Here is a 14,091-nt window from a genome sequence, read left to right as displayed (position 1 = left end):
ATATATATATAGCATAACATATTCTTGGTGCTGGGGGTTCTGTAACATGAACGTATTCCTTTAGGGTTGTATAAGCCTATCACTCACTCCCTCCAATTTTATCATAACACAGATGTGACCACCCTCACCTCTTCTTCGAAGAACTTTTGGGCAGCGTTAGTCCCACCCAACAAGTATCAGTATTGGTCACGCCACCACGGCTACTGATACATGATACTTGCCGATCGCGCACATGTAGCATATATTAGTGCACCAGCTCTCTAAAAAATGCTCGCTTCACGACAATCTTTCAGGGTGGACAGGCTGCCGATCACGCGGTGAACGAGAAAAACAATTTTTCATTGGTGAAATGTTCTTTTGTGCAGCGTGAAAGATCACTGTTCTCGGCAGCACACTGTCCTGGGTAGACCGGACTCGTGCTTCCGAGGATGATGGCAGCCTATGTGGAGTGATCTAACACAGATTGCTCAGTATGCTTCGTGTAGAGAGGCCATTATACTCCCTCCAATAGGATAAAGTTTACCGATTGGCGGTCACATCAATCCGTGTAAACGGAATGTGATCTTTTCAATCCAATTTTCTGTGAAGTCAACCTGATTTGCATTTTGAACGTTGTTCACACCTAAGTCCTAAAAGTTTATCTCACCTACCTTCCATTCCTCGACTCCTAATATGAAGCTGCCTACATTTCCTCACCACAATAACAAACAGCTGATTTCATATTTTTAGCATTTTCTTTTACCATCGTTGCATTTGATCTAAACAGAGATTAAATGCGTCTTAAAAAAAATCTATGGGTGTTAAAAAAAAAATAACGCAAAAAGGATGTAGAGGGAATGCTAAAAGGAAACACTTGTTTGTCGCCTCTGTACCCAGTCAGCCATGGTGTGAAAGTAAATGTCCCAGAAAGTCAACAGCTACAGGAAGGACTGGAACAAAATAAAGCATGTGAGCACATTCAGGACACAAAGTTTCAGGTGACTTCAGAGAAAGCCTTACTGTATTTTCTACAAACTTTGCATGAATCAAAGTGAATACAAAAAAATGCTTCTTTCTCCACTTAGGAACCACTTCTCTGCTGTCTCCGGCTTGTTCTGAGCAGTGTGAGATCTCAGCAGGAGTGGGGACACTGAGGAACTGTCAATCAAGCTAGGTGGGCAGAGATTGAGCAAAGGATTATACAGCCATTTTAACTTGGATTTTCAATGTAAGTGCACCAGCTTCATCAAGTCTAAGATAGCTATTTAATTGTTTAAGGAGTTTGAGAGATTCACTTTCATAACCAAAGTCCATAACACCGGGACTTCGCTTAATGCATAAGGCTGTGCACAAAAAAAAAGAGAACAACTTTTAAACTTGCATTGTGTTCCATTAATACCATAAATGACTGACACAATCTACCCTTTGTGCAAAGCAGAAATGGTCATAATGAAGATGTAACATTACACTTACAGACATCAAGCTTTGGTGTGCTCCACCGGCCGTCATCATATAGGAGGCAGAAACGACAAGCTGCCCTACACACATCCCACACCTCTTGCTTCCGTGCCACCTTGGCCAAATCTGCCCATATCCTGACCCTAAATATGAGAACATTAGAAACAGGCAACAGTCATGGTTCACTTTACCCTCAAATTTACACATTTAGCCCTCTATAATAGTACTATTCTGTAATAACTGCCCTAAAGGGAATCGTAAAGCAAGTTTTGCTTTGTAATCTGAGAGGAGCATGGTGTAAACAAAAAGAACCTAAATCCAGTGATGTGTCACTTACTAGGCTGCAATTGGCTGTTTCAATAAAATCAGTGTTTTATCAGCAGATTATCACTACAGTACTAGGCATCTTGTGCCTCCTAGTCCAACCACCCCTCACCACTGATTATCAGCTTTCAGCCTATGCACAGTGAACACAGAAAGCAGCCAATCAGTGACCTTGGCGGGGTTATACACAGCTCAGCACTGCTAAATCTGCAGCAGAGAAAACTGTGAGTGCATCACAACTACATGCATTGCTGGAATCAGGGTATCTGTCCCTATATCATGCTGGCATCAGATTACATAGCAAAAATCTGGTGACAGATTCCTTTTAATTCTACTTATGAAGCTCACAGAGAACAATGAGACACTACTATCGTAATTTTACTAGTAAATTAACCATTACATCCCAACTTGAGGCCATGGGTCCCTCTCGGGTTTTCGATATTTGCTTCCCAATCTAGTGATGTTAGCCCCCAAACCTGTTTTCACCCATAGCCACTTTTTGTTTTTTTGTGCTTTTGTGTTTTCCATCCCCTTACTCTAAGGGCCATAACTTTTTTCCCTGTCTCATTAACATCATGCTTGAAGATGTCATTTTGAATTACATTAATTTCACTATAAAATGAATTGAAAAATGGGAAAAAAGTGCGGTGAAATGCTGAAAAAAAAAAAAACAACATCACCATTGTATTCTTGAGTTTTGTTTTTACCCAAGAACATGACTCTCCAGATCAGTGTGATGACAGGGACACCAAACATATACAGTATTTTGTAATATTTTTTAGTAATTGGTTGAATATAGACTTTTTGGTAATATTATCCATATTGTTGGCTGTGAACAGACTTCTAAATCACTTTAAAACCCCTGTGAGGCTTGAACCAGGCCTATAAGATGATCTTTGCAGCGGTAAAATATCACCGCTGCCATTGATCATTTCGTTTTGCTCATCAGGAAACAATTTATTTAAAGGGACTATTCTGGGACTATTTTTTTTTTTTTTTTGCTATGTTCCTAAGAACTAGTAGGCAGGTAGTTGATAACTATCTGCCTATGGTACCTGGTGATGGTCACAGACTGCTCTTGCCAGCAATTTAGTGGCTTATGCTGATGTCACATCGACAGAGCAGCGGCTTCCCTTCCCTTTTGCTCTGTTGACGGGGCTTGAATGAAAATGTCCAACCGATTGATAGCTGGCTCCCCACTTCCTTACTGCAGGGAGCCAGCTGTCAATCAGCATGACGCTGGAAGTCACATGCCGTGGACAAAGCAGCCTGGATGAGGAAGAGCTGCCCTGCTGACGTGAAGCAGAATTGCCGGCAGGAGCGCTCAGTGACGGCTGTGAACCGGATAGAACAGGCAGGTGAGATCAGATGTGTCACCGTTCAGGTTGGGGGTCCGCGAGTCCTGTGGGTGGTACTCACCGCTCCGCGTCATTAGTATTCTCCATGCGCTGTAAATGGCCATCAGTCTTCTGGACGCATTTGGAATGATGCTGCGCTTTCATGCATAGACAGCTCACCCGTCCCTTGTTACCTTTACCTGCGGAGACTGACAGCGGACAAGGAGCCAGAGATATAAGTCTGACATCTGAAGACATGTACCTGTCACCACCACAATCTGACCCTCTAGGCGAATAGCGCAGGCGGAGCACAGAGCTACAGCTCTTCATCTTTCATGATTGCGGTTATAATGGGAAGGAGGAAAGAAGCCATCTATTTCAGATAATACTCTATCCCGTCTACTCGGACCATCAGCCCGTCTCTTTCATGCAGGGTAGATTTCCCTAGGGATGTGTTCACATTGTGTCTTTTTCCCAGGTTTAAAAAACATCCATTTTTCAAGTAGACGATGCTTCAGGAAAGTCGACTTTTTTCTGTATCCAAAGTGTCATTTTTTCTCTTACTTTGGTCATTTCCTGAATGCTTTTTGCTGCGTTTTTCTTCCTGACAGCTTTTTTTTTTTTAGCATTTTTCAAAGTTTTGAAAACATTTTCAGCATTTTCTGAATGCTTTTTGAACTCCATTAAGCAATAATGAAGAAAATGCGAGCGTTTATTTAAAGTTTTTGCTTAAAAGCATATGCAGAAGCGTGACCAGGCGTTTTGTATTTTAAGTATTGAGCAACTTCTTAGCAGAAAATGCTGGAAGAATGTACTTGTCATTTATAGAAAATCTGTCAACAGGTTTGTGCTATATAATCTGAGAGCAGCATGGTGTACGAAAAGAGACTTGGATTCAAGTCATGTGTCACTTAGCTGTGTGTTGCTGTTTCGATAAAATCAGTGTTTTATCAGCAGGAGATTATCACTGCAGGACTCGCTTCCTCGTGCATCCTAGTCCTGCTCTGCCCTGCTAGATCTGCAGCAGAGAATGACAACATGCAGCCCAGCAAGTGACACATTACTGGAATCAGTGTCTCGGCGCCTACATCATGCTGCACCTTGATTACATGGAAAAAACCTTCTGACAGATTATGGGATACTTACCTGTTGTATATTCAATTTCTCAGATAATAATAGAGCTGTAATGTACGACAACTACAGCGCCTACAGGGAGTTTTAGGTAGTCCGAGACACGCCCACTGTCTCACCATTGGTCTATTTCTCCTCCCCCCAGCAGCTCTGCCTCCTCTGATTGGATGCTGTGCATAAACACAAGTCCATCACTGCCTCTCCGTAAAGTTAGCGCACAGAGCTGCTTTATAGTTCAGTAAGGGGAGAATAATGACACAGTGCAGGGGACTAAACCACCAGGAGAAAAGGAATAATCAAGTAATTGCTGCTCGTAAACTGAAGAAAATCAGATTTAATTAGAGGAGTTTGAATTTATCACTAGGCCATTTAATATAACTCTTCCCCCACTATTCAGTGAGTCTTATAATCCTCTGTCACGTCTGAAAGTTGCTCATGACCTACAAAAAGTTGGAGACCGTCAGATTAGAGCACATGGAAAGCATTTACTTTTCTTGATTGGGAAGGAAGATGACCTGGTTGTACATAACGTATTGCAAAACTTTCTCCTGCAGCTCAACCTAGAGTAGAAGAAGTTACTCACGTGCCGTCCCGTCAAGCGGGCCGTAATGTGCGCAAATTAAAAGTATGAGTGTTCCCGATTGTCTAGCTTGCCTATTGGCTAACTGAGGCTGTCCCATAAGGAATAAATGGAGTGGAAGACCCCATGCTTAACCATCAGGGTCCGTTCTTGGCACTGGTTATAGGGGATAACATATTCATGATACAACAATTCAAAGCCTTTATGGAACCATCTTTATCTAGACATAAAATAGGATATTTGTAAAGTGGCTCGCGTGGTTCTAGATGGGGAAGAGATGTGGTATCACACACAAATCTACACTAAGGCGTGGTTCTACAAGGAGAAGAGATGTGGTATCACACACAAATCTACAATAAGGCGTGGTTCTACAAGAAGAGATGTGGTATCACACACAAATCTACAATAAGGCGTGGTTCTACAAGGAGAAGAGATGTGGTATCACACACAAATCTACAATAAGGCGTGGTTCTACAAGGAGAAGAGATGTGGTATCACACACAAATCTACAATATGGCGTGGTTCTACAAGAAGAGATGTGGTATCACACACAAATCTACAATAAGGCGTGGTTCTACAAGAAGAGATGCGGTATCACACACAAATCTACAATAAGATGTGGTTCTACATGGGGAAGAGATGTGGTATCACACACAAATCTACAATAAGGCGTGGTTCTACATGGGGAAGAGATGTGGTATCACACACAAATCTACAATAAGATGTGGTTCTACATGGGGAAGAGATGTGGTATCACACACAAATCTACAATAAGATGTGGTTCTACATGGGGAAGAGATGTGGTATCACACACAAATCTACAATAAGGCGTGGTTCTACATGGGGAAGAGATGTGGTATCACACACAAATCTACAATAAGATGTGGTTCTACATGGGGAAGAGATGTGGTATCACACACAAATCTACAATAAGGCGTGGTTCTACATGGGGAAGAGATGTGGTATCACACACAAATCTACAATAAGGCGTGGTTCTACATGGGGAAGAGATGTGGTATCACACACAAATCTACAATAAGGCGTGGTTCTACATGGGGAAGAGATGTGGTATCACACACAAATCTACAATAAGATGTGGTTCTACATGGGGAAGAGATGTGGTATCACACACAAATCTACAATAAGGCGTGGTTCTACATGGGGAAGAGATGTGGTATCACACACAAATCTACAATAAGGCGTGGTTCTACATGGGGAAGAGATGTGGTATCACACACAAATCTACAATAAGATGTGGTTCTACATGGGGAAGAGATGTGGTATCACACACAAATCTACAATAAGGCGTGGTTCTACATGGGGAAGAGATGTGGTATCACACACAAATCTACAATAAGATGTGGTTCTACATGGGGAAGAGATGTGGTATCACACACAAATCTACAATAAGATGTGGTTCTACATGGGGAAGAGATGTGGTATCACACACAAATCTACAATAAGGCGTGGTTCTACATGGGGAAGAGATGTGGTATCACACACAAATCTAGAATAAGGTGTGGTTCTACAAGAAAAGACGTGGTATCACACACAAATCTACAATAAGGCGTAGTTCTACATGGAGAAGAGATGTGGTATCACACACAAATTACAATAAGACGTGGTTCTACAAGGGGAAGAGATGTGGTATCACACACAAATCTACAATAAGGTGTTGTTCTACATGGAGAATAGACGTGGTATCACACACAAATCTACACTAAGGCATAGTTCTACAAAAAGAGATGTGGTATCACACACAAATCTTCAATAATGCGTGGTTCTACAAGAAGAGATGTGGTATCAGACACAAATCTACAATAATGCGTGGTTCTACAAGAAGAGAAGTGGTATCAGACACAAATCTACAATAATGCGTGGTTCTACAAGAAGAGATGTGGTATCAGACACAAATCTACAATAATGCGTGGTTCTACAAGAAGAGATGTGGTATCACACAAAAATCTACAATAAAGCGTGGTTCTACAAGAAGAGATGTGGTATCAGACACAAATCTACAATAAAGCGTGGTTCTACAAGAAGAGATGTGGTATCACACACAAATCTACAATAACGCGTGGTTCTACAAGAAGAGATGTGGTATCACACACAAATCTACAATAATGCGTGGTTCTACAAGAAGAGATGTGGTATCACACACAAATTACAATAAGACGTGGTTCTACAAGGAGAAGAGATGTGGTATCACACACAAATCTACAATAAGGCGTGGTTCTACATGGGGAAGAGATGTGGTATCACACACAAATCTACAATAAGGCATAGTTCTACAAGAAGAGATGTGGTATCAGACACAAATCTACAATAATGCGTGGTTCTACAAGAAGAGATGTGGTATCACACACAAATCTACAATAATGCGTGGTTCTACAAAAAGAGATGTGGTATCACACACAAATCTACAATAAGTCGTGGTTCTACAAAAAGAGATGTGGTATCACACACAAATCTACAATAAAGCGTCGTTCTACAAGAAGAGATGTGGCATCACACACAAATCTACAATAAAGCGTCGTTCTACAAGAAGAGATGTGGTATCACACACAAATCTACAATAAGGCGTGGTTCTACATGGGGAAGAGATGTGGTATCACACACAAATCTACAATAATGCGTGGTTCTACATGGAGAAGAGATGCGGTATCACAGACAAACCTACAATAATGCGTGGTTCTACATGGGGAAGAGATGTGGTATCACACACAAATCTACAATAATGCGTGGTTCTACAAGAAGAGATGTAGTATCACACACAAATCTACAATAATGCGTGGTTCTACAAGAAGAGATGTAGTATCACACACAAATCTACAATAAGGCGTGGTTCTACAAGAAGAGATGTGGTATCAGACACAAATCTTCAATAATGCGTGGTTCTACAAGAAGAGATGTGGTATCACACACAAATCTACAATAAGGCGTGGTTCTACATGGGGAAGAGATGTGGTATCACACACAAATCTACAATAATGCGTGGTTCTACAAGAAGAGATGTAGTATCACACACAAATCTACAATAATGCGTGGTTCTACAAGAAGAGATGTGGTATCACACACAAATCTACAATAATGCGTGGTTCTACAAGAAGAGATGTGGTATCACAGACAAATCTAGAATAAGGCGTGGTTCTACAAGAAGAGATGTGGTATCACACACAAATCTACAATAATGCGTGGTTCTACAAGAAGAGATGTGGTATCACAGACAAATCTAGAATAAGGTGTGGTTCTACAAGAAGAGATGTGGTATCACACAGATATCTACAATAATGCGTGGTTCTACAAGAGACGTGGTATCACACAGATATCTACAATAATGCGTGGTTCTACAAGAGACGTGGTATCACACAGATATCTACAATAATGCGTGGTTGTACAAGAGACGTGGTATCACACAGATATCTACAATAATGCGTGGTTCTACAAGAGACGTGGTATCACACAGATATCTACAATAATGCGTGGTTCTACAAGAGACGTGGTATCACACAGATATCTACAATAATGCGTGGTTGTACAAGAGACGTGGTATCACACAGATATCTACAATAATGCGTGGTTCTACAAGAGACGTGGTATCACACAGATATCTACAATAATGCGTGGTTCTACAAGAGACGTGGTATCACACACAATCCTACAATAAGGCGTGGTTCTACAAGGAGAAGAGATGTGGTATCACACACAAATCTAAAATAAGACGTGGTTCTACAAGAAGAGATGTGGTATCACACACAAATCTACAATAAGGCGTGGTTCTACATGGGGAAGAGATACATATAGTAGGTATATTAGTAGCACTATTGCACTTTCATTATATTTCAGTATATTGCTGTAAACGTTCTGACAGTGCTGTTGGCACTTTAGTTACATATATTTTTCTGTGCGTTTTTGCATATCATTATTATATATAGCGGCTACCTTGATATATCTTTATACTAGCAGTACCATTGTATTTAATATATTTTGTTGCACTATTTTGTTTACTTTGATATTAGTAGCACTGTTGCACCTTCATTGTATAGTTGCTAATTTTCTGACAGTACTCATCAGCACTTTAGTTGTTTATTATTTCTATATATTTTTATTTTTTTGCACATCATTATTGCATATGGTGCCTATTTTTGATATATCTTGACATTAGCCGCACTTTTACTCTTTTATTTGCAGTTTTTGCACATTTTTTGTGACATTAGTTTTGCATTTTGCACTTTATACAATCCATAATATTCTTTTTATCATATTTTACACATTTTTTTGTGGTGTTTATATCCAAATAACTTTTTTGATTTATTATGGTGGTTGTATATCATTTTCATATTTTTTGTGATTTTTGAGGATTTATCACATTATAGTAAAGGTTTTTATCAGTTATTATATTAGTTGGGTTGTCCTATAATACTATTATATGTGCTCCTATTTATCAGCTAAACTAGTTGAATATATTATTTTATATTTTTTTCTGTATTACTTTCAATAAACACTATTTTTAATATTGTCAATTTTTTGCACTCTTTATTTGGGAGGATTGGTGGTTCTACATAGGGAAGAGATGTGGTATCACACACAAATCTACAATAAGGCGTGGTTCTACATGGACGACTATGAAGGAGACCACAAGTGCACTGAGCCACTTTTTTGTAAATAAAGTAGGAACCTCTCAAAAATTGAGCACAAATTGCTGATCTGCATTCTTGTTTTAATACAGATTTGATATTAATTAGTATAATGAGAAAATGTATAAGTATAATGAGAAAAGTCAGGATGGGTTACCTTTAGCTTCATTCTCGCTATCAAGCACCATTTGGAAAACATCAGGAGCCAAGCAGAGGCCTGCATTGACAAGCAGCGGCCGTTTCTTCCGTACGGAGTCCTTTGCATTGCTTTGTTTTGCCTAAAATAAATAAAAACGATCAAGAATTACCATCTCATGGAGAAAAACATGTCAGAGGCCACTGAACTAAGACTCCCAAGAGAAGTCAAGGTTTTATTTTTGTGTCACCGACATCTGCAGAACTGTCAGGAAAAATGATTTCAGCTCACCAAAGACATAACACAACTGCAAGCTAACAGGTGTTTGTCCGGCGGGTATAACCCGAATTCTTCAATAACATACAGTCATGGCCGAAAGTGTTGGCACCTTTGAAATTGCTCCAGAAAATAAAGTATTGTACACAAGTTTATCTACTTTGTGTGTATTTGAACAAAAACCTCAAAAATGGGCTGGACAAAATTGTTGTCACCTTTCCAAAAATGTGGGTAAACAGCTTTGTTTCAAGCATGTGATGCTCGATCATACTCACCTGTGGCAAGTAACAGGTGTGGATACTATGAAAATCACACCTGAAACCAAATAAAAAGAGGGGAGGTTGACCCAATCTTTGCATTGTGTGTCTGTGTGTGCCACACTAAGCATGGAGAACAGAAAGAGAACTATCTGTGGACTTGAGAACCACAATTTTGGAAAAGTGCCAACAATTTTGTCTGGCCCATTTTGGGTGTTTTGTGTGAAATGATGTCTAGTTTGCCTTTTTTTCTCTGTTTCTTGTGTTGTTCCAACACACACAAAGGAAATAAAAGTGTATAACATAACATGTGTAATTTTAATAATTTTCTGGGAGAAATACTTAATTTTTCTGTAACAATTTCATGAGTGCCAACACTTTTGGCCATGGCTGCATATATATGGGTGGAAAGGGAACCTGTCACCCCCAAAATCTGTAATGCTGTAGATAAGCCCCCTGATGTATCCTGAAAGATGACAAAAAGAGGTTAGATTATACTCGCCCAGGGGCGGTCCCGCTGCGGTCCGGGCCGATGGGTGTCGCGGTCCGGTTCGGGGCCTCCCAACTTCTTACGATGACGTCCTCTTCTTGTCTTCAGGCTGCGGCTCCAGCGCAGGCGTACTTTGTCTGTCCTGTTGAGGGCAGAGCAAAGTACTACAGTGCGCAGGTGCAGGGAAAGGTCAGAGAGGCCCGGAACATGCGCACTGCAGTACTTTGCTCTGCCCTTAACAGGGCAGACAAAGTACGCCTGCGCCGGAGCCGCAGCCTGAAGACAAGAAGAGGACGTCATCGTGAGAAGATGGGAGGCGCCGGACCGGACCTGCGACGCCTATCGGACCCGGACCGCATCGGGACCGCCCCTTGGTGAGTATAATCTAACCTCTTTTTCTCATCTTTCAGGATACATCGGGGGCTTATCTACGGCATTACAGAATGCTGTAGATAAGCCCCTGATGCTGGTGGCCGCAGCTCATCTTTGATTTTGGGGGTGACAGGTTCCCTTTAAAGGGAAATGTGACAACTGATTCATGCTGCCCAAAAAAGACAAGCAGTAGTAATCAGACACTGGCTGCTGTATTGTGTATGAAATGCTGCGGCCTTTGAAGATATACTTTAAAAAGCCAGTCAGGGAACATACTTCTAGGATGATAAGGCCAAGATGCCGATCCCGGGTTCCTTCTCCTCAACCTGCTCTCCAAGACTGACAGATCTCTACCTATAGACACATATGGGGAAAATCCTGTCAGTCTAGAAGAGCGGGGTGGGGAGAACCTGCCTCAGACTAGTCATCCAAGAAGCATGGTCCTTGGCCGGCTAAGTATATTTTCTCTGAAATGGAGCAGAGGTTCAGAGTACAACATACTCAGCTCCGATAATGCAGCCAAAGCCTGAGTCATGCTGCCCAGTTCCTACAGAGGACTCGTACCTGAGATATTTTTATTCCACTTGTACTAGCTGTAATATGTAAGATGCTGCTGGATGACGGATCCGGCCTGAATTGCGCACAGACATTACCTGCTCGATGATCATTGTGGCCTGATCTTCTGCGCGTTCTGGCTTTGTGTACAGCGCAGTTTGCAGCTGGAGACGATGGAGGTAGCCTCTCAGGTGGGTTTGATACTGCCCATTGCCATCTAGAGCCAACGCTTTCTCAAGGTGTTTAATTGCAACCTCAATTCGATCGTCCTCTTCTTCAATCTGAGAAATTTCCAAATGAATCTGGCAGCGCATTACGGTCATTAAACTGAAGAGTAAAGACAAAATGATATAGATGTGCAGCGTCAGGCAGTGTACAATCAGTATTTCCAGTCCCCATGAGGGAATAGATCCCATCCATACACCTCATGCTCATCCATGTTATGTAAATAAAAGCTTATAACCTGACGTTAAATTAATCCATTGGTTGTATAAATTACTCTTTTGAAAGCTGAAACCCTCCGAAATGTGATTTAGGTTAAGAAAGTAAATTGGCATCAATGCAGAAATATTGATCAGTTAATGGACACAGAATGGTCAGATTTTGGCAAGACAAAAGTTTGTCGCCCAACGAAAGTAATGTTATATTCAAACAAATAATTGACTTAAAATACAAATATATGTTGCATACCATTGGTGAATGAAGCTGTGGTGCTATTAGAGTCATATTTAATATTTTGTGTGACTTCCATGAGCTTGAAGGACTGATTCCATGCAGTTCAACAATGATTCATACAATTTATTAATGAAGTCATCAGGAATAGCAAAGAATGCAGTCTTACATGCCCCCAGAGTTCATCTAGATTCTTTGGTTTTGTCTTCCAAGCTTCCTTTTTCATCCTACCCCAAACATGCTCAATGATGTTCATGTCTAGTGACTGGGCTGGCCAGTCCTTGAGCACCTTCATGTTTTTTGCCTGGATGAACTTTGCTGTAGAGATGGATGTATGAGATGGAGCACCATCATGCTGCAGAATTTGACCCCTTTTATGATTTGGAATATAAGAGGTAGCTAATACTTATTGATATTTTAGGCTATTGATATTGCGTTCCACCTTGCAAATGTTTCGCACACAAGCAGTTATAGTTCTTCCGTCTCCCATCTCAGTAATCATGTGATCACCGAGTGACAAGATTGGACAGGAGCTGCTGGGTTTTAGCAGACCTACATGTGCAGCCAGGAAAATTAATATCCCCTGTAACTGGGGCTAATAGGCTATCCTCGGTAACAGGGAAATCAACAATAAAACATATATTTCCATTCCATTATTTTTGTTTTGACTTTATTTTTTTTATTGATTTCATATATTTTGCCCCTCCTCCCATAAGAGCACTCATGGTACATTTCAATATTACCATATAATAAAAGTATACGGTATATATAATATGAATTAATTTTCAAATGTCTGCTAAACGTCATGAATAATCTTATGCGGGCAAAATGTGTGAAATCAATTTAAAAAAAACAATAATTTTTTTTTAATAATAATAAAAAATAGTAATAACAATAATAAAAAACAGTAATAATAATTGAAAAAATAGAAAAAAATAGTAATAATAATTATTAAATCATAAAAGACAAAACTAAAATAATTATATTTCATACATAAAAAAATAATTGTAATGGAAAAGAAAAAACAAATACAAAGTAAATTAAGTGATACGTTTTGCAATTAAATAATATATGAAGAAAAATTAAAGAGATGAATACAAAAATGACAGAAAAATGAAGCCACAAGTATCATGAAAAAAAAAGGCAAAAATCTTTGGGTGATGACAGAAAAAAAACTCTTCGGGCAAGTTCACAATGGGCGTTTTTCAGTGTTTTATTTCTGCAGCAAAACCTGATATCATGGTGTGACGCCCAAGAGACCGGGGTACCCAGCACCGGACCAATGGGGTCTGTCTCTTGAGGGGGGTGTCACGGGTGGCTTGACCCGGTGCTGTGGCCTCAGGCAATGCACAGTGTAAAGGGTATCGTGAGGGAACAGGCACTTACTCGATCAGCAGCAGGTTCTCCCAGCGGTGATGATCCCAATCCTGGATAGATGGCTATTGTCCAAATGAAAGACTGAGGCACTGAAACGTTTAACCAGTTTACTTTAACAAAAAAGGATTTACAACCAGTCCTGTCACCGGAGTCTGTATGGGAACTCTGAGTTACTTTGACCCTGCCGGGGTCTTCGCCTCTTATTGTACGCAATATCTGTGTGGCCCTGCTGCTGTATGTGAACTGGCTGCCGGCCCAATCTGTCCCCTCCGGGTCCTGGTTCGACGGGCAACCCGAGTCCTTTTATCGGCTTACCCCCTCCAGGAGTACCGCTGAACTCTGTGTCTGTTGCTGCGTCCGACCCTAGTGAAGCTGATATCACCTCACGTTTTTCCGGTTGCTGTATTATATGTAATGAATACAGCCACGGATCCGGTATCCGTCTTTGCGCCTGTTCTGGGTAGTGATTAATGCTACCCGGTTCTCACAATGTCCTTTTTCTCTATCCCT

The 14,091-nt window shown here is 40.7% G+C and overlaps 1 protein-coding gene across 1 annotated transcript in view; it reads right to left on the bottom strand.

The window, feature by feature from the left end:
- Positions 1 to 14,091, bottom strand: part of CFAP46 (cilia and flagella associated protein 46) — a 239,476-nt gene that overhangs the window by 155,796 nt on the left and 69,589 nt on the right. The window contains exons 12-15 of the mRNA XM_069753829.1: positions 11,631 to 11,859; positions 9,604 to 9,724; positions 3,181 to 3,307; positions 1,453 to 1,580 (exon numbers count right to left, since the gene is read on the bottom strand). Of these exons, the coding sequence (XP_069609930.1) occupies positions 1,453 to 1,580; positions 3,181 to 3,307; positions 9,604 to 9,724; positions 11,631 to 11,859 (605 nt within the window). The remainder of the gene's footprint in view (positions 1 to 1,452; positions 1,581 to 3,180; positions 3,308 to 9,603; positions 9,725 to 11,630; positions 11,860 to 14,091) is intronic.

This window comes from Ranitomeya imitator, chromosome 2, assembly GCF_032444005.1.
Source record: "Ranitomeya imitator isolate aRanImi1 chromosome 2, aRanImi1.pri, whole genome shotgun sequence".
Classification (NCBI taxonomy): Eukaryota; Metazoa; Chordata; class Amphibia; order Anura; family Dendrobatidae; genus Ranitomeya; species Ranitomeya imitator.
This window is presented reverse-complemented; position numbering and strand designations above follow the sequence as displayed.